Genomic DNA, 22233 nt, shown 5'->3' on the forward strand with positions numbered 1-22233 from the left:
TGGCGAAGGGTAGGACTGTGCAAGCCCAAGTAGGGCTGCTCATGTGCATGCCCTCTTTGAATTACAACTTAATTCAAGACAGTGGGCAGTAATTAAAAATTTATGTATAATGTACTAAGGTCATACCTGGCAAGCCCCACCCCCACTGCAGCTGCAACCAATGAAAATGTGGGGGTGGGGCTTTTATGTACAACCTGATGGGCCCATAGAACGAGCTTTCACTGCCATCTCTGCCTTCAATGCCCTGCCGTTGCCCAACCTCTCTGCAGCCATGGGGTGCATTAAAGCAGGGGGGAGTTGGGGTAGGGGACTGAGTGGGCGGGAGGAAAGGCAGAGTGGCGAGCTGGTGGGTGGGAGGAAAGGCTGAACGGCAAGGGAGGAAAGGCCGAGTGAAGCCGAGTGGAGGGGGAGGCCGAGTGAGGGCGCCTTCCATTACCTCGCCAAGTCTCTGGGGTGGGGAAGGCCAAGTGAGGGGGTAGGAAGGCCGAGTGCATTAGCTCTAGTGCACAAATGCTCTGTGTGGGTTCAGCTAGTGATTAAAGATTACAATGCATTAACCCGCAGATAAAGTCTATTAAGCTGATAAGCATTACTGCTTTTAAAGATCTACTGAGTTGGAACTGTGATTTTCAGATCACATATATTTATGTGGTTATGTAAATTGTAGATAGTCATTCTAGAAAGGAAATAATAAAAAGTAATATACTAAATATACCCCTGCTAACTGGGCAAAGAGGCACCTTTTACCGTGGTGATCCTCTTTATTTAGCAGGGGGAGAGTAACTGGCCCTATCCACACCCAGCACAGTACTTCCAGTGACTGTTGCTGGTGTGTGTCTTATGTTTCTTTTTAGAATGTGAGCCCTTTGGGGACAGGGTTCCATCTTATTTGTTTGTTATCTCTCTTTGTAAACCGCCCTGAGCCATTTTTGGAAGGGCGGTATAGAAATTGAATTATTATTATTATTATTATTAATAATAATAATAATAATAATAATAATACTCTCCAATTAATTTGTAATGAATATATGCTTGATAACAGTTGCCAGCTAAACTTAACAAATAAAACATATGGATATTAATCAAGGTGAATTGTATCTGTAAACCTACAAAGCATCAAAGATCAACTGTTAGATATGACTACAACATTTTAATGTTTTGAACTGTATTAATTAATAGTGCAGTTGATTCACCTGCCTTCAAAATTTATTAACATACATTTCTCCATTTACTGGTTTTAAATGTCAGCTGTTTATTTTAATTTAAATGCTAATGAGGACAAAAAATGGAAGATGGATGGATGATTTGAAAATGTTTTAAACATTTAATGAGGTATTGTAAAGTTTTTCTTCTGTATATTATTTGGTTGTTGATGTATTTCCAATAGGTAGGGCTGGGAAAGTGCTGTCAGTCAGTGTAGACAATACTGAGCTAGATGGACAAATGGTCTGACTCACTATAAACCAGCTTCCTATGTTCCTATGATCTACAAGTGGATTAGAACGTGCACAGGGGCCTGAGTGCATGCACCTTAACACTCATGGATCCTAAATGTGTTGTTCAAAATAGAGGATGCAGATTGTACGTTTAGAGCCTATGGGCATAAGTCCCTATACACAACTTATCAATGTGTGGAGGTCACTGGAAGGACTAACAGGTGGCCAGCCAGGGGTGTAGCTATAATTGAGAGGATGGGTTCAAAGAACCCGGAGTCCCCAGCTCCTGAAGGCCCCCCAGCTCCACCCCTCCCTATTTTCTTCATTATCTCCCTCACTCTGAGAGGCCAAGTGGTGGACACGGGCCCCCTCTCCCCTACCTATGCCTCTGTGGCCAGCTATGATCCTATCCCTCTCCTCCATGTGTTCATTTCTATGGACACTAACACTGTTTAACTTCTGTACCAGGCTTACTGTATATGCATACCTACACAAATGTCATATACAGTGAAAAGTTTGAACTTTGTTTCTTCAGCTAAAATCTTAAATTATGCAACTGAGCAGACCCCTGCAGAGATTTGGATCTTATCCAGTTCATGTAACATTTCTGGCTTTCACTGGATTGTTTTTCAAGATGTAAAACCTGCTGCTTCTCCAGCACAGTCTGGATCTCAAAAGGCAAGCTTCCCCTCCCCCCGCCCATTTTCTTTGGCTCTATAAATGTTTAAATGCCACTGCAGTATAGCAATAGAAATACTATGCTATTTCTTTTAAAAATACAATACAATACTATACTATTAAGTAAAATATTCCCAGGCCATACAGTAAAATCTTTTAATGCTATGCTTTGGACAAAACCTCACTATTGGGATTGAAAGGTTTCACTTCATGAAGATTTCTGAAAACTAATCCCAACAACAGACCTATCTCTTCCAACAGAAGTTGTTAGTCATGTGCATGAGTGACTAAGGATAATGGAAGTTCTGGATTACAGACTGCTATTACTGTAATCCCTTTTTATTGTCTCTGCTTCACCTTTCCATGCTGTCAACTACTGGAAAATACTGGTAGCAAAAAAAATCATCACAATCATATTGTTCTACCATGTTCTTTATATGCAAATCCAATTAAAAATAATGACCAGAAACCCTAAAACTATGTTAAAGGAATAAATAATAAATAATAGTGTCCACCAGAAATGACAGACAAGAGGCATCTTTCAGTATTTTTCCATGCAGGGGTGTAGCTAGAGGGGGCCCATGTTCACCCTTCTCTCCAGTGACCCCTTGGAGTGAGGGAGATAATGAAGAAAATAGGGAGGGGTGGAGCTGGGGGGGCTCTCAGGAGCTGGGGGCCCTGGGTTCTTTGAACCTATTTGCTCAATTATGACTAAAACCGTTTCCATGTCTTTATGGATCTAATCTGCAGTAGGGGGCCATAAGGGGTCTACTCGGCAGTAAGGGAAGTGCCCCTCTTGTTCCTAGCCTGTTCCTACCCCACTTCTCCCCTACTACTTTCTCATTAAGCAGCTCTCTCTCTCTGCATTCATGACAGTAATAGTGTGTGGAGAATATGCTGTTTTAATAATCATAAATAGTACAGCAATATCATGTTTTGTTGTTTGCTTTCTGTTGTGGGCAGCTGTATTTTTGACTGTGGCTTGGGATGGGTAGCCTAGCTATGCTTAAGGATTGCCTTGTGCAGGTGAAGAGGTGGTGGTGGTGATACATGATTTCCACTTCTCTCCCCTCCCCCTAAAAGCCCTCTTCACTGGTAGAAATAGATCCCCGAGGATTATGTAGCCTAAAGACTTCACAGGTCTCTCCTAAGTCTATAAGACATTTTGGCCATTGGGTTGGATCCTAAGTAATATGTGTGGTTTGGATCCGAAGTATTCTATCCCCTGCAAGGGAATTGCCCCTCCCCACAGCAACCTGAAAGATGTCTCTTGAGGATCAAAGGGCCTTCAGGAATAGGGTGAGGTGGGTTTGGAGACTGTAGGAGAAGGGAGTCACTCAAAATTAGGTGGATAAACCCTGTGTGAGGGGATGTTATGAGTAGGAAAGGTCAGAAGTTCCCTTATAATGTCCTTCCACAAACAATATTTAGGATATAGTCCAGTACTTCCATTGTCTATGTTCCACTGACATCAAAGGGATTTACTCCCAATAATGTAGAATTATTGGAAAACATACATACATACATACATACATAATCTTATATTACTCACTATCACAACTTATTTATTTCATACTTGTTTATTTAAAAGATTTTGATCCCATCCCTCCAGCACACTGCTGCTTGGGGCGACTTATAACAAAACACAATAAAACAAAACAAAAAAACCCCAATAAATAATAAGGCCAATATAAAAAACAAAACAGAAAGACAAAATAGCAAACAGGCCTAAAACTGAATTCAAACCAGAAAGCCAATCAAAGATGGGGAGCCACTACTGAGAAGGCCATGTACCCTGTACATGCCCAAAAATGCTGTCTGTGACAGCTGACATGTGAATAGATTATAATGGATTCTCAAGGCGACATCTGTCCATGTGGCGGTATGGTTGTCCTTTGAATCTCTAACATCTCCAGTATCTCAGATACAGCTGACATGTCCTTTCATCAAGAGCAAACAGAATCCTATAATAGGGAAGAAAGTTTGTGTATTATGTGAAGTGGTTATGACAATCCACCAGCATTGGCTGTGCTTCCTGATGCAAGTGGTAATATCCTTTCACTTTTCTCTCGACTTTTATGAATCAGAAGTGCAAGCCAAAAGTGAGAAAGTACCAACAGATGAAAAGGACACATTAATCTCCCAAACAGCATGACTTTAATCCTTCTTATGCCACCTCCAATGCTGTAAAACAACAACAGTATAATATACATGACAGCTGGACTGAGCTGTGCTTTTTTCTTTCTTTTTCTTTCTTTCTTTCTTTGGGAAGAAAAGGAGGAATAATTTGAAAATTTTCACATTTTGTATAAGGCAATTCCAGAGAGATTGAGTCTAAACACATGATGGACTATGGAGTTTTACAAACAGCAGGATGGAGAGAACATTAAAAATATATTCACATTGCAATCATAGGCATTTTTTAGTTGGAATTAATTCTCACTGATCCCATTTAGTTCCTCGTAATAGGATTGCAGACTTAAGCCACATTCAGATGTTAACGCCTAACCGGAGGGAAAAGTGGCTGAGGTTTCGCTCTGAAACTCCAAATAGTGCCGCAGACATTTGCCAAACCTCAGTCCACCAATCTCCAGTTCCAGGAGAGGGGAGCCCCTCCCTGCTGCTCAGCCTCCAAGACCGATCCCAGCCAGTACCATGGCCAGACTGTGGGCAAAGCATCACTGTGACATTGGGTGGCCGCGATTTGTCCATAATCTTGAAGGGGTTGTGCCGAGCATGATTGTGCATTTTCTCAGTGCTTCACCGACCACTGGTAGGGAAAGGGCATCTAATGCCCTTTAAATGTCCTGCAAAGCCAGCACCTCTGCCAGCAATGCCCCCACTGCCCCCACCCAGTAGCCCCGCACCCAGAAAGCACCACACAAGCACAAATTCTACAGTAGTTTTAGGGCCAGGGGGTGGAAATCTGCATTCACTATGAGAGGGTAGGGGGAAATCCACATTTGTTAGTATGGGATATGCAGATGGGGGGGTGAAAATGATGCTGGGTGTCTGTCCCACCATTACCAGGGAATATGTCATGAGGGGCAACCACAGCAAAGCAGTCCATGCAGACTCATTCAAAATCTGCTGTCTGGCAGCTTGCTGCCAAGCGGGCTAGGGAATATGGCTGTGCTGTGTTATGCTTATAGAAGGATAATTTGCAGCCTACGGACTGTGAGCTCATGAATATGGCCAGCCCAATTACCCACCAATGAACCCAAGGGGGCCCTGCTTTAGTAGGGCTGCCAACTCTATGGTTAAAAAAAAAATCTGATTCTCCACTACCTCCCTCTCCCCGAATCCCTCTGAAGCCTTCCCAGAGTAGCTTTAGGACACCACATGAGCCATAGCCTGGCTATGTGCATAGCTGTGGAGTGGTCCACCAGGACATACAGGATGTACACAAATTCAAAAATCTGGGGTCCGCTCCATCTTTGTGCTGTATGCAAGTAAGCAGGTGTGGGGAATCATGGGATAGGACACTTTTCTCTTCCCCTCTGACCCTGGGGCAGTGGGGTCAGCAGCAAGAGCCATAGTTGAGGGTGCACCTGTGTACAGGTGCAGATGGCCAGGCAGGGGGAATGTTTCTGTGGCAGCTTGGCCACTGTCCCCGGGATCAGAAAATCAGTCTCCGGGATACCCCTACCCAATGCTTCCCAACACACAGCAACACAGCACAGCTCTACTTAGAGCACCGATGGCCCGACACTCTTGTGAGAGGTTTGGTACCTGTCCTAATCACAGAGGAAGAATCATTCAAAAAAACTAGGTCAATCCTGATCCTGCTGGCCCTGCTCATGAGTAAGCCATGGTGGTAAAAACCCCACCTGCAAGGGGAAGTGGCTGGGTTCCACTTTCCCACCCTTTCTTTGGGGGAAAAAAATAGAACAGATTCCCCTAAAAACCCCTCTTCCAGTGTACCCAAAGGACATCCAAACACTCCATGTGTCATGGCCCAGACATGTCCAAGTAAGGAAGGGGGAGACACTGGTACAGACGTTTAAACCCAATCAATCAATCAATCAATCAAACAAACAAACAACCAATCAATGCAGATCTGTAGGCACAGGAAATTGCAGGAGAGGTAAGCCCCCATTCCCCGGCCACCCTGGGACAGTGGGGTGACCATTCCGGGATGATGTTAATGGTGCATATGAATACATGGGTGGGCAGGCTAGCAGAGGGCATGGTTTTGCAACAGCTTATCTGCAGCCCCCAGGACAAGGAAAGCAGTCTCCGGGGTTCTCCTCCCCACAGCTCACTTGCACACAGCAGCCGGGCTTTATTTAGGGCACCCATGGCATGACACTCTTGTGATGGAAGGGTTAGTAGGAGAGGAGGATATTTTGCCATCTGTATTCATTTCAGATTTGTCTGGGCAATTCTCTCCCCTTCCCTCTGATGGTCCTTCTCATGAGTTGTCTGGAGATGTCCCTGTGGTCTTTCGCTTTCATGCCTGGCCAGTGCATCCTGGGTTGGGCAGCTTCATCTTTGAAGAAGGATTTAACTTTACCCAATACTGACCCAGGTGACCGGCCCGGATCATGAGTAAGCCTGGGGGGTACAACCCCCCCACAAGGGAAAGGGACTTGGCCTCCTTTCCCCACCTTTCTGTGAAAAGAATAGAACTTGGCTGCTCAGGAATCTCTGCAGGGGGGCTGCCTTTCAAACCCTGCCAATTGCACTCCCACTCAATGCATTTGCATGGACGCTGTAACCATCCACATCACAAAGGAAGACTCCTTTCAGATGGTGAAGCATTGATGATCCAGCTGCTGGCCCTGCTCATGAGTAAGCCTAGTGAGCACACATATTCCTCCAAGGGAAGGGGTAGCACCCCCCTTCCCCAGCCTTTCCATGAGAAAGAGAGAACTTGGCAGATCCATAATCCCTGCTTGTGGCAGCCCCTCAAACTTGGACAGACATGCCCCCCCCCCTCACAAAAAATTATTTGTTACCTGGCTGAAGAGGGAATGCCCTGCTCATGCTGGCTATCGCTGCCATGAGGGGGGCCTTTGCCAGCGCATATCTGCTTGTGTAGACAGTGCAGATACAGGAGTCGGTCACAGACCTTTAAACTCATTCAAAGTTTCCGGGTTGGGTCTGGAGTGGTGCCACATGCAGATCTCCTGCACGGAGATTCCCAGGAGAGGAAAGTCCCAGTTTCCAGCTAGCCTGGCACACTGGCCTTGCTCTTTGGGGCTGCGGGCAGGGGTGTACATCCCCAGCGTGCAGGCTGTCAGGATGCAGGGTTTGAAAGCAGTTTGGCAGCAGTTGGCAAGACCAGGACAACAGTCACCCAAGTACATGTCCCTGTGGCTTTCCTTCATAGAGCATCCTCCCTCACTCCCCTTAGACTGCCACTCTTGTGAGAGAGTGGTCCGTGGGATAACAGACTAGGTTTCCCGCATGGTGACTATTTTCTATACAATGGCAATGCCACCATGAGCATTTGCACTTATTATTTCTTGTTTACATACACAGTCAGACAAGTGTTATTGACTGGTTTGTCAATCCAGATATCGAGTCCTTCCAAAGGACTTGGGATGGCTGAATTTTATCATCAATACTGTAGGTTATTATAGATATCATCACAAAATATAGGCTGTTCCCAGTAAAGTTGCTTTTTGTAATTGGCTGGTGGTGATTTCTGTTGCCCCTATGGTGTTGAGGTGCTCTTCGAGGTCTTTTGTAATTGCACCCAGGGCGCCAATTACTACTGGGATTATTTTGGTCTTTTTCTGCCACAGCCTTTCAATTTGTAGATCTCTGTATTTTGTTATTTTTTCTATTTCTTTTTCTTCTATTCTGCTATCCCCTGGTATTACTATGTCGATTATTTTAACTTGTTTTTCTTTCTTCTCGACTACAGGTATATCTGGTGTATTGTGTGGCAGATGTTTGTCTGTTTGTAGTCGGAAGTTACATAATATTTTTGCATCTTCATTTTCGACAACTTTTTCAATTTTATGGTCCCACCAATCTTTGGCTAAAGGTAGCTTGTATTTTTTGCAGATGTTCCAGTGTATCATCCCTGCTACCTTGTCATGCCTTTGTTTGTAGTCAGTCTGTGCGATCTTTTTACCACAGCTGATTAGGTGGTCCATTGTTTCACCTGCTTCTTTACAAAGGTGGCACTTGCTGTTTGTTGTTCACTTTTCTACTTTTTCTCTTATTGCATTTGTTCTTAGTGCCTGTTCTTGTACAGCCAGTATTAGACCCTCTGTTTCTTTCTTCAAGTTGCCTTCTTAAGCCATTGTCAGGTCTTGGTATTGTGCAAATATTGTGCAAATATATTTTCCACTCGTATTGTGCAAATATTGACCATGCAGGGGCTTATTTCTCCATTTTTCTGCTCGGTTCTTGACTTGTTCTTTCTTGCAGGCCTGCTTTGTTTCATTGGTGTTAAATAGTTTCGCATTATTGACCATTTCCTTGAAATATTCTTCAAGGCCTCTTTTCTCCTCCTCTACTGTTTGATGGACTTGCAGCATTCCTCTTCTGAGGAATTCCTGAGCTGCGAGGGAGGTATAGCCTATCGACATCACTGCGGGGGTGCAGAGCATGATTGATGGTCATGATTTTCCTGGTCTTACGATCTAGCATCTCTAGCTCTGCCTGGGTCCAGTCTATTATTCCTGCAGTGTATCTGATAACAGGTATAGCCCAGGTGTTTATGGCTTGTATGGTGTTCCCGCCATTGAGTTTGGACTTGAGGATTTTTCTAACTCTCCGGATGTATTCACTTCCAATTTTTCTTTTAACTTCAGTGTGTGCGACGTTATCAGCCTGGAGAATGCCCAAGTATTTGTAATGTTCTTTCTCTTCCAGGTTCTTGATGTTGCTTCCATTGGGTAGTTCTATTCCTTCTGTTTTTCTTATTTTTTCCTCTGTTCATTATTAATGCAGCACACTTGTCTAGTCCAAACTCCATTGCTATATCGCTACTGAATATACGGACAGTGTTTAGCAGTGATTCGATTTCTGACTGGGACTTTCCATACAACTACAGATAGTATTTGTGAAAGTGGAGTCATGCCAATTACAAACAACAGAGGGGATAGTGAGTCCCCTTGGAAAATACCTCCTCTAATGCTAACCTGTCCAAGTGTCTCGCCATTGATTGTTAACTGTGTACTCCACATGCTCATTGCTTTTTAAATAAATATCTGAATGTTTTTCCTGACACCAGTTGTTTCTAATCATTTTAGTATCCATGTGTGAGGTATTGAGTCAAAGGCTTTCTTGTAGTCAATCCATGCAACCCTTAGATTTGTTTTTCTTCTCTTGCAATTTTCTAAAATCATTTTGTCAATCAGCAGCTGGTCTTTTGTGCCTCTGGTGTTTGGGCAATTTCCTTTCTGTTCAACTGGAAGCTTTTTGTTAGTTAATAAGTGTTGCATGACTTCATCTGCTATTATTCCAGTTAATAATTTGAACATGGTTGGCAGGCAGGTTATCGGTCAATAATTACTTGGAACTGCACCTTTTGCTGGGTCTTTCATGATGAGATGAGTTTTCCCAGTTGTTAGCCATTGTTCAATATCACCTCCTTGCAACATGTGATTGAACTGTTTTGATAGTTGTTTATGAAGGCTTGTTAGGTGTTTAAGCCAAAAGGCATGCAGTTCATCGTCGCCTGGCGCAGTCCAATTTTTAATTTTCTTTGCTCTTTCACTTATTAATTCTGGTGTTATTATTAGATCTTGCATTTGTTGGTTACATTTTTCGACCTCTTTCATCCAGCCTGCTTTTTTATTATAATCTATTTGACTGTCCCATAATTTCCCCCAGAACTGCACTGTTTCTTCTTTATTTGGTGTTCCTATGTTTCTTGCAGTTTCTCCTTCTATGCTTTGGTAGAAACGTCTCTGATTTGACTGGAATTGGAGATTCTGCCTGTGTGTGTAATTCTGGCTTTGTATCTGCTAGTCTTCTTTGACACTGCTGTTATCTGCTGCTTTATTATTTCCAGGACTTCTCTAATTTTCCTTGAATCTAGGTGGTATTTTTGGAGCAGATACTGTTTGGTGTTTTCATGCTTCAGCTTCTTGTCTTTCATATCTTTCAATTTACTAGCATCTGATCTAAGCATGGAGATTTTATTTTCTAATCTAATCTTCCATTTAGGTGATGTACTACTTTCTTTTTTTACAGGTCCGCTGATCTATATCCAAGCTCTTGTGTTGTCATTGTTGCTGCACTGTACATTAGTTGGGTTGTTTCTTGCAAATTATTGGTTGTTATTTCTGCAAGTGCAGCACTGACATCTTTTAATGCCTGAGCAAGTTGTTTTTTGGCAACTGTTTTTGAGCTGGAAGTTGAACCCTGGTGGTTGTTTGGTTCATGTGCTCAGTTATTTTTTGCTTTAGTTCTTGTTGCTTTTCTGTTAAACAGCATTTGGGTTTTTGAGATGAAGGCAAAGGGGAGGCACTTATTATTATTAATTCATTTTCTATACCACCCTTCCAAAAATGGCTCAGGGTGGTTTACACAGAGAAATAATAAACAAATAAGATGGATCCCTGTCCCCAAAGGGCTCACAATCTAAAAAGAAACATAAGACAGATGCCAGGAACGGTCACTGGAAGTACTGTTCTGGGGGTGGATAGGGCCAGTTACTCTCCCCCTGCTCAATAAAGGGAATCGCCATGTTAAAAGGTGCCTCTTTGCCAAGTTAGCAGGGGTTATCTTAGTCCTCTCAGATGGTTCTTCTCAAGACCAAGACTAGCGAGCACATATCCCCACCCAGAGAAGGGGCTACGCCCCCATCCCCCAATCATATGTGAAAGAATTAGAGCTTTGCTGCTCCATGTTCCCAGATTGGGTCTACTTTTTATACACTAACCCGGGTCCCCCCTCCGCTACAAAATGTTCCCCTCCCAGTGCTGTGATGTTGCCACTTGGAGTGTGGACATACATGACTCTTGCTCTGTTCTTGGAGAGCAAAGAACTTAGTGCCCAGCTTGTCATCCTGTGCCCTCACCCTACCACTTGCCAGGTGGTGGGAGCAAGGGACAGAATGGGATTTGTGGATTCCCCTGTGTGATTGTACAGCCTGAGAGGCTTACCAGTCTTGGATGGGGCATGGTGTTGTCCCTGTCTCCTGGCAACTCCATAGCCACATAGCTGACAGGAGGGGTGGGACTTATTTTCTGAGACGCTGCCAGTGAGAAGCACTGAAAGCATGGAGCAGCCACATCCTTGGGTGGGTCTGCGCCGCTGTCTCTATGATGTCAGTTTGAAAATTGGCATGAAATTGGATTATAGCGGCACCAGCAGTCAGATGTAACACTTCGATGGCAAAACCACAATTGTCAGCAGCAAACCTTAGAAAGATCTGAAGGTTCAAACTGGAGTTTGGTGAAGTAAACCTTACTTTTGGCCTGTAACAATGGTTTTGCACATTCAGGTGGACAACCTTACCTGAACTTAAAACCTTGGCCATGTTTAACTGTGGTTATCTGTTACATCTGAATCCAGTCTTAGATGCTATTATACCAAACTAATGGGAAAGAAAGTAACACTGTAGACTTGTCCACCCCACGAACATCTTTAATTCTGAAGACTTCATCTAAATATTTGATCTTTCTATTATTATTATTTTTTTTACATTTGAGCCTCTTGTTTTGTTATCTTTATACAGAATTAGTATGGCACTTCAAAGAGAAACAAATGTTGATATAACCTGAACATTAAACAGAAGGAATATTCATTTCTGTTATGAATGAGCAATACCAAACAGGTCACCTTTCAGAACTGAGTCTTTATTGTTGGTGTGGACAAGGAGCCTTTAAAAAATAAAAGAGTAACATGAAGAGATGCAATGGCTCTCTCGAGGCTTTAAAAACGAATGTGAGAATTTGTGTATTTATCATATAAGATCTATCTTCAGCTTCAGTAGAAGCTGAACAGCATATCTATAACAGATTTGTAGGCTAGGAACATTGCAACTATGCTGCTTTAGTTGCATATGAATATCACGTTTCTACTTCTAGAAAATAATTGGAATTGTTTAAACAAATCCTGGATTCTTGCCCTATTAGATTTCCTTTTAAACACATGAGAAATCCTTGCTGTGTTATATTTTTGTGCACAGGAAGGACTTAAGTAATGTATTTTAAAAAAACTTTTATTCCACTTTTCTGTTAGAGACTCAAAGTAGTTCATATTAAACAATATTAGGGATGTGCAAATGTTTTGCATTTGAAATAGGCTATTTCTAGTGTTTTGAAACAGAACACTCTTAACATAAATGGCCTGTTTCGCGCTGAAAAGAGAATGACCCCATTTCAGTTGGTACATTTTGAGTGTTTCAAGATTGCTGATTGGTTTTCTGGCACTGGCTTCCAATTGCCTTTCAATCTCCTTGCTTCTTGGTTGGCTTGTTACCAAACAAATTAAGTGTTGTCATGGGCAACTGTGCCCCCACTGGCTGGAGGAAGGGGGGAACACAAAAGGAGGGAATTTCAAAATGTATTCAGAGGGAGGGGGAAGCAGAGAGAACTCTTATGCCTCTCTTGAAGAGGATACATCAAGAGAGGAGGAATGTAGGTTTGATTTTATGGTTTTCTTTGCTCAGCAGTGAGTATAATATATTATGCCATTACTGCTATAACTATCTGGTTTTGCTGGATCTCAGAGTGACAAAGGCAGAACCTAGGTGCCTGCCTACCTCGAGTTGTGGTTTAGTTTGTTTGCGAGATAGTGTTGTGGTGACAAATGGACAGTAGTAGCTCTCTTGCTCTTTCTCTGTTTGTAATATTTCTTGGTGACTGCTGTGATGAGCTCTATGTCTGCCCTTGAGTCTAACTTGTGCTTCACTCACTGCTCTGCTCTGCTGTGCAATCTGCATTCCAAGGTGTAGTGTACTCAGTCAAAATGTGGCTGAAGTTTCTCTAGTTGAGCTTAATTATAGGGATGTGCAAATTGATTCAGGTACAAATTGATTTGTACCCGAATCTAGGTGATTTGGGTGATTGGGAAGCCAAAAAAATCATGGGATGTTTCGAGTTCCCTATTGTTCCCTATGGCCAAACACTTGAAATGTTTTGAGTCTGTTTCATCAAAACAGCTGGCTTGGTTGCTTTTGCATTTCGTTTTGAGCTTAAAATGAAATGCAAAATCAATTTCGTGCACATGCCCAAACAATAGCAATGCATATATCTATATGGATGCATCTCTCTCTCTCTCTCTCTCTCTCTCTCTCTCTCTCTCTATATATATATATATATATATATATGTGAGGTTCTTGTATTTGAACAGTTACTTCTTAGAGAAAAATGGAGAAATAATATGTGTGGGGACTGTACCCCATTATTTTGGAAAACCCTTACTTGTTTCAGAATTTAGCATCAATATTTGTAGCAGGATCTGAATGATATGGCTGTAAGACATTATGTAGACAGCACCAGATCAATTCTACTTTTATTAAAGATTTATGCTTTCCTTCATGGAAAAGCTAGCAGCATTAATGATATCATACTCTCTTTTATCTTTGGGTGATAATTGTGTTCTCTGTCAGCTAGACTACCAACTTCACCTCAGGTGCCATTTGCTTCCCCCTCCTTGGGAGTCTGCTGAGTCCATTTTGTCATCCTCCTCTGTGACAGTAATTATACTTCCATAAAAACCACCTAAAGTCTTAGCTACTTTGAATAAGAAGCCCAAAATTTTTATCAAGCTTTCAAAGAGAGGAATATCATATGTGATTGGTGGTGAATTGCATTTTTGAGAAGTGTTTTTACAGAGACTCTCCAGTATGTATGTGATTTATACTGCAGTATTATGTAGCAAGTGCTTCTTGTCAAGATGAAGATTCCATTAGGCCATGTGTAACAGATTTGTAACACCTTGCTATCCAAACAACACATGGAGACTGTATGGAAGAACAAGTGTCCCAGTCTTCTTATGCTCTTCAAGCAATGACTGATTGACTGTGATGTATTACATTCTTACCCTGATTCTCAAATCTGTAAAACTAGAGTAGTGTGGCTTAATTGTGGCCTTAGCTTGCTCATAATCTTAAACATTTGGCTTTCCCTTCTTGCCTCATACTTAACTATGTTTAACTCCTCCTAGTTTATTGATTAGGTAAGCCATTCCTAGACTTCTCCCTGAAAAACTCGTGAGACACAGAAGCCACTAAGCAGCTTAGCTTGGGCTCAGCCATACTCCCAACTGACATAGGACTTACTAATCTCTGACCTTGAACAGCAATACTTCTGCATCTGTGCCTCTTTCCCCTACCTTTGCTGACCCCACTTCATCATGGATGTTTTAGTATACAGGAACAACAAGCTCAGTTGGATTACAGGATACACCAGGACGTCAGTTAAGTTGACTGTCCAACTGTATTCTTGAAGCACCTATCCTTCTTGAAAAACATTGGTTCATAACATCCAGACTAATGAAGCATGTATGCACTGAACATGCAGTACATGCTTTGGTTTATTAATTATTTATTACTACTAATAGCAATCTCCCTTTCCCTTTGGCACCAGAAAATATGTCCCTGAAGGCTGTGCAATTCCCAGAGACATATTTTCAGGAGCATAGTCAGTTATAGAGGGAAGATATGATATCATAGTGAACTAGGAAGCTGCCATATAGCGAGTCAGACCATTGGTCCATCTAGCTCAGTATTGTCCACACAAACTGGCAGTGGCTTCTCCAAGGTTGCAAGCAGGAGTCTCTCTCAGCCCTATCTTGGAGATTCCAGGGACAGAACTTGGAACCTTCTGCATGGAAGCATGCAGGTACAATTCCCAGAGTGTCCCCATCCCCTGAGGGGAATATCTTACATTGTTCACACATGTAGTCTCCCATTCAAATGTAACCAGGGTAGACCCTGCGTAGCAAAGGGGGCAATTCATTCTTGCTACCACAAGACTAGCTCTCATTACTCCTACCCTTTAGTTACACAGCATTGCTACTTGCACACTTTGTTAGTCTGGATGTCAGCCTGTGATACTGAGACAGCCCCTCTGTATCCCGTCAGAGAATGGAGAAACTCCCTCTCCCCCCCACCCACAAAAAGTACTTGACAGGAAGCAAATCTAAGCATTTTGAGTCTCTGCAGGATAAGGATCCAGAGGTTCAGATCTTTTCAAAGACAGGGATCCCTCATGAAACTTATCTTCAGAGCCTCTGGCTAATAAAACAGTGCATCCAGAATTATTTCGTCTTGGTACTTAGAATCTACATACCCTCCCCAAGTCCTGCCCAAGACTCCCTAAGTCCTGATCAAGAACAATTCCCCAATAATAAGGCAATGTTATAAGAAGCAATGAAAAGCCATCTGAAGAAAACAAAATGTGTCCATGGCTGGCTGCCTGGAATGGTAAAAACAGGAGGGTTGCCAACCACCTGCATGGCAAGTGGGCAGTGTTTGGAGTCATAAGTTGAACAGCTCTGCTAATTGGTAAAAAAGAAGCTGAAAAAATAAATTAAAGGGGAGGAGGCTGGCAAGTGCAAATACATAAGATTATGGGGGAAATAGAAAGCTGAGAAGAGATTAATTTCCTGGCAGGGAAGCTCACCACTAAGTTGTAATGAATTCTTTGGGAGGAGTAATAAAGACATCACAGTGATGCAAAATAGAAGGAAGAGTAGGAGTGGTACACATTGCAGAAAAACAAATGAAATCTAACAGATGAAAAATAAAACTGAAGCCAAAAACAAATGTTCTCTTTCTATTTTAAAATAAAAAATGTACAATATAGAACAGTGGTAGGCAACCTTGACTCTCCAGCTAATGTTCAACTACAACTCCTATTATCCCCAGCCACAATTTATTGGCTGGGGATGATGGGAATTGCAGTTCAACAGCTTGAAAGCCAACATTGTCTACCCTGATATAGAAGATAACATTCATAAAATATGGTTTTGTGTCTGTTTTTGAGGAAAAGGTTTGGAGTTATAATGAAGGATTGCAGACTTTAGGATCTCCAAAATGTAATGAACATAAACATTCCTAAAGGTATGTTTTTACATGTTTGCTTTCCAATTCACCAGAACGATGTATAGTATTTATATCTTTTTAGGTTTAGATTTGTATCCTGCCTATCGACAAGAAACCAGCCACCTAATGGTGCACAGGAAATGACTTTATTAACAAGCCAGAGGCTGCCAGTTCGAATCCCCACTGGTATGTTTCCCAGACTATGGGAAACACCTATATTGGGCAGCAGCGATATAGGAAGATGCTGAAAGGCATCACTTCATACTGTGCAGGAGATGGCAATGGTCAACCCTTCCTGTATACTACCAAAGAAAACCACAGGGCTCTGTGGTCACCAGGAGTCGACACCGACTTGACGGCACACTTTACCTTTACTTTATTGACAAGAAACCCAAAGGACATGATCCACCCATGGAGCAACAGCCACATGGAGCATTCCATAGCCTCAAGAAGAGCTGTTTCTATCCCCTTCTTGCAGCATCAAGGCAGTCCAAAAAAGGGCTATTGTGGGGATGAGTGGTCTATATGCTCCTGCATATAGCCAGCCATTCACTGCTGCACAGTAAACCAACTTGAGTAGCTTGCACTGTTTACAAGATAAAATGGCTGATATCCTGCTAAATTCCTCAATGAAAGTCCTACTGAAATGAAGTAGTCCTTTAGAGCAACTCCTGAGTAGTGCTGCTGAGTAACTCATTCTGGCTGTCAGCCAACATCCCTATTATCCCCACCCCACTTTATAGCTATGAGGGTTGAAACATAAATGGGAACCTTTTGTTGCCATTATCCAGATTTTTAGAATTTAACTTTGTGGAGTACATTAAAAACAATCCAAGTCTTGTTTTTTGGATTTTAAGTCTACATTGATATTTAATTAAGTATGTTGATATTTAATTAAAGTTAAATGTCAAAGGATCAAATATGTTCACAATCACTCCCCCCCCCCATTAAATCAAAACTAAATTAATAACTTGAAATGTTTAAACAAACAGCAGTTTTTTCTTGTAAGAAAGTTAGAACTGAGATGTTTCCCCGTTGATTCTTTAAATTCTTTTCAACTTTACAGCACAGGTATAGATTATAGGGTCAGAGTAACATCATACACATTCTAATACTTACTTACTGTCAACAGACCCCAAATACACATACATGGCATGTATTCAAATATAGACACATGGCGAGCATTCAACCTCCCTCTACTTTGATGTTCACTCAACCTTAGCATTTGCTAACCTTATAGCAGGAGTAGCCAAGGAGGCTGGGGTGGGCAGGTGCAGAACTGGTTCAGCTACAGTGCTATTTCGCGCCCTCTCCCCCCCCTATTCCACTACACCTACCTCTTCCTCCCTTTCTTTTTGCCCCAGCTTCAAATTGAGCCATGCAGGTTGGTCATACACCAGAATGTTCACCTGGTGAATAACAAACAAACATGACTAAATTTAAAGTCAGGGCAAGAAGAGAGGAAAGAAGTGGAAGTCACAATGGAGTGGGAAGTGGGGGTGGAGAGAAAGAGAGAGAAGCAGATGTGGCTGCTTCTGTGGCTACCCATTGCCTGCTCCGCCCACTACTCCCCAGCCATTCCTCTTTCTCCTTTTCTCCATGCTTCCATGATGGCCATATCACCACAATTTCAGGGAAGAAGGGAAAGCTCTCTCTCCTCCTCTCCCACGCACGTTGTCAACTCCCTCAAAAACTCTTCCCTTGACACTGAGAAAGAGAGTTTGCTCAGAGGCAGCTGATGGGCACCCTGAAAATACACACATTCCCCCCAGGGTTCCAGGTACCAGAGATGGGGAGGCACTGAAAAAGAGAAGAAGAGCATAAGAAGAAAGAAGAGGGGGCAAAGGGAGGGCTACTAAGCCATTCCTTCCAGCTGCAGCAGAAGTATGAGAATGGAAGGAAGAAATTCCTCTAAAATTCAGATTAAAATCTAAGCCAGAGAAGAATTATGGTGTCATAATGCTCACCTCATGCTTCAACTAAGCATTAAACAAGTAACTGAGGTTTATCTTCTGAGCCAAGGAATTATGAAGTTTAGTGACGCTTCTGTTCAGCATTATAGATGGATGAGGCCTCAGAGCTTCTACACCAGGCTCAGTTTGCATATGGACATGAGTAATGCTAGTCTGTCATGTACAAAATTCCCCCTAATGGGCATTGCTCCCGCTATGGTTGATTAAACTGAGAGCAGGAGCACAGGAATTAGGGGTGTGCATGAACAAAAAATTCTGGTTCGGTTGAACTTCAGATCGAATTTGAACAGAAGTGTGTGTTCAACCAACCAGCCAGTCCGTTTGACCAAACCAGTCCAGTGGTTTGAGTCATATTCTAGAACACGGATTCTCAACGTTGGGTCTCCAGATGTTATTGGACTTCAACTCCCATAATTCACAACCAGAGGCCACTGGGGCAGGGGATTATGGGAGCTGAAGTCCAGTAACATCTGGAGACCCAATGTTGAGAACCCCTGTTCTAGAAAAAGGTGGATCAGGTGAAGATTCCCCTTTACAAGTAAAGGGGTGGGGGTCCTGGGAAGCTCTGAGGGTGGCAGCAGGGGGCGGTGGTGTGAGAGGTAGTTAAAGTGTCTTACCCCTGGCATTGCTGCTGGCTCCCACTGGCACAGCCCATAGCCTGCCCAAGTACACCAATGCTCTTTTAGAAAGCTGCCCACACTTTCTATCATCATCATCATCATCTGAAAATCCCTACCTAGCAGATATGCTGGGGCTGCATTAGTACCCCCCCCCAATTCAATTTCAATTTCATCTCAGTTTCATGGATATAATTGCTCAAAATTCTCTTCCTGTTCCCTAACACCCACTGCAAATGTTTTATTACTGGGAATATATCCCAGTTAGGGAAACACTTAAAAGGGAAAAATAGCTTTGAAAGACAATCTATTGTCCAAAGTCCACATCCTTATATCCTTCTATTTCACCTCCCCAGTGTGAAGAAGTAATGTTCAAAGCATGTCCAAAGCATTTAAAGAAATGACAAATTCACAGCATGTCTATTTTTAAATGAGTATGACAGTCTGCTTTTATAGCTATTTGGGAAAATGGCTAAATTGGGTTGGTGCTATGGGTCTTGTGGTTTATACTCCTACTTCAAAGTTATGTGGTTTATTTCATCACCTAGCAAATGAAGGCCAGGTGTTTGCACAGGTTTTGTTGAGCATGTTAGCAATGCAATAGCAAGTATCAAACTGATAAAAACAGATTGATTACATAGATAATGTTTACACTGATCTTAGCCAAAAGGCCGAGAAGTGATAATACCAAGCAGAATTTTTGATCTGGAACAAACACATTAAGATTAAGGTAAATATGTTTTACTGTTGTCTGAAGGACATATAACAGCACCCAAAATGAATTCCTAAAGAAAAAATGGATAACATTGAGTGTATATATTCAGTATATGGCCTGAGTATATCTTGTACTTAACTTCATTTGCTTTGTTATAACATTTATTCAAATGTGTGTATGCCACCCTCCTGACATTGTGAAACTCATGCTGGCAATTATCTTCAACTAGAAATACCATCATTTCTTAGTAACCTTGGATTGTATATCATATTAGCACAGCAGTTTGATCTGTAGTATTTTATTTTCAGTAAAGGGCAAAATATATCATATACTGGTTGATTTGGCTAAAGAAACTTTCAATAGCAAACTGTTAAAACATCTGAAAGTACTTTTTTCACATTTAGATAAACCATTTTTATTCTACAGAGTTTCCCAAAGTGACTTTTTGAAACAAGTAAATGAAAAAGAAAAGTGGTGCTGGAAACATGCAGTGTTGCATTCCCAGGTGTTATGAAACTAAAGTTTTATAAACATTAGTTCTGTCAAAAGTGCAAAGTATAACTCAGTCAAAAAAGGGTCAAAATTTGCTTTATATCCTGAAGCACTAACTTTCACATTTAGTTTAAAGATGTTAAAAATCTATAAGTAGGCTGTGCCTTCTTTATTGATTATGAGTTCACTCCGGAGACCCCTACATTCTGTATGATAGATACAGTGCTTAGTAATCTGATATGGACACATACTTACATCTAGATCTAGAGGCAGATAATCTCTCCCAACTAATAACAGAGGTGGACAGCTATCTGTATGTTTTTCCACATGCAGTCATATCTAGCACAGGTTTATGCACATTAGTCTTTGACTGGTTTATTCAGTGGCTTCCAAAAGTACAGGGAGCAGCTATTGAACACAGGCAGTCTCCTAAACCCATGTCCAGCCAGACTGCTGGACTGAGAAATCTTTTCTTACAGCTGCTTCTCCTGCATGTTTTATCCTACAAAATACATACACAGTATGCTCATGTACATGCTGCAAATGGGATGTAATGTGGATGCCTTAGTTTGTTAGGCTTTTAGCAGTAAAATAGTGGTGGTGAAGCTTATGGTTACACTGGGTAGGGGCATCAAAATACATATAAAATAGGGGGAAAACCTACACAGAACTAAAGCTGCTTATAAAATTAAGTTTAAGAATGAAGTGTCCCAGAATCTGTCAGTAGTTTTCCATTCAGTTGGATGAACACTGGGAAATGGATTACTTCTTACAGAGCAATGGGATAGAATACTATGAACATGTCATTTTTCTTATAGCTCCATAAGGGCTAGAAACTGTTTAAAAATATACAAAAACTGAAATTTCAGAAAGAGTGTCAGGAATATCCTTAAGAAGAACAAGGATACTCCCCTGCACCATGGCTACAACCATGTCCTTTTCAAATTCTAAATAGATTTCAGCATATTTTATTCTGTTTGCATGAAGATATTATCTGCAGATGATGTATAAGGGAACCCTTATTAGATAAGAAAATGTCTGAAGGTGCATTTCTGTAGCATTTGGAAAACAAAATGCCGCCATACCGCTAATATACTATGATAATCTAAAAAGCTTAAAAGGCATGGGAATGTCAGTATTTGATACCCATGTGAACAGAGGGGATATCTTACCCATTCTCCTGTCCAAAGTAATCCATATGGACCAGATCACATCCTGCCATAAAGCAAATGCTGGTGAAGTAAACTGTATTTCTAATTCTTATATACCAGCATGCATTCTACCCTGCTGTTTATTTATTTTATTTTTTTAGATGATACAGAAGTAACTATTGTTTTGCACACCCTGAAATATTTCTGTCTGGAAAGTAGTGTAAACTCTGTGATGTAGTTTTGATATTACCTGTTTAGAATAGGTAATTTTGCAAGACAGAAAAACACATCGTTGGGAGCATGAAGTTATAGAAGCACTTACATTTGCACTGTGATCACTTCCACTAACACAGATGACATCTTGTTTTTGAATTGTTAGTACCTCTTTTGTCAGCTTCAGTCGGATTTCATAGGCGTTTTCAGATATTTCATCGTATAACAATGCAATACCAGTTTTTGTCTGTGGAGGTAAGAGAATAAAAGCATATCAAAGATGTCAGAATCATTAGCCTTTTCTACACACACCCCCTCCACCCCAAACAAGACTGAGCCTTTAATGTATTTCTTGCATGCTCACAAGGTGGTGAGTCTCACGATCGATGAGACCCACTTTCAGAGGGTTTGTGGGGAGAGTCGCACTGCAGCAATACATGACCAAGAAGACAGGGTTAGCAGAGAGCTTGCTCCACTAACCTCGGCTAAGGGGAGGGGGAATTATGAAGGTTTGCTGCCAGGAGCCACGCAGCTAGGCTCCCTTAGCCTGCCTTTTGCTGATTGTGAGAATGTCCTCAATGGCTGACAGGCAGAGCAAAGATGCATTGGTGCAGGAAGGGGGCAGCCTAGCAGAACTTCCAGAAAGCCAGCGTGGTGTAGTGGTTAGAGTGCTGGACTAGGACCGGGGAGACCCAAGTTCAAATCCCCATTCAGCCATGAGACTTGCTGGGTGACTCTGGGCCAGTCACTTCTCTCTCAGCCTAACCTCCTTCACCGGGTTGTTGTGAACCTTGACCTTTATAGCTCTACACAGCTTGGGCTCAGGGAACCTGTCAGACCACATTTGCCCATATGAACCTGCCACGGCCCTCCACTCAGCATCTTAGGCCCTGCTCATGGCCCCACCACTAACAGAGATCCAGTTGTTGGGGACTAGAGACAGGACCTTTTTGGTTGTTGCCCCTTGACTTTTGAACACACACACCCAGAAG

General features: G+C 42.1%; 1 protein-coding gene across 8 annotated transcripts in view; it reads right to left on the minus strand.

The window, feature by feature from the left end:
- The window catches only part of SNTG2 (syntrophin gamma 2), a 489442-nt gene that overhangs the window by 314730 nt on the left and 152479 nt on the right, over positions 1-22233 (minus strand). For 7 of the 8 annotated variants that reach the window (XM_053286038.1, XM_053286042.1, XM_053286037.1 and 4 more), the window contains exon 2: positions 21351-21488. In XM_053286038.1, coding sequence (XP_053142013.1) covers positions 21351-21488 — 138 coding nt within the window. The remainder of the gene's footprint in view (positions 1-21350; positions 21489-22233) is intronic. The other variant, XM_053286035.1, reaches the window with a different exon arrangement.

Source organism: Hemicordylus capensis, chromosome 1 (assembly GCF_027244095.1).
Source record: "Hemicordylus capensis ecotype Gifberg chromosome 1, rHemCap1.1.pri, whole genome shotgun sequence".
In the NCBI taxonomy this organism is placed as follows: domain Eukaryota; kingdom Metazoa; phylum Chordata; class Lepidosauria; order Squamata; family Cordylidae; genus Hemicordylus; species Hemicordylus capensis.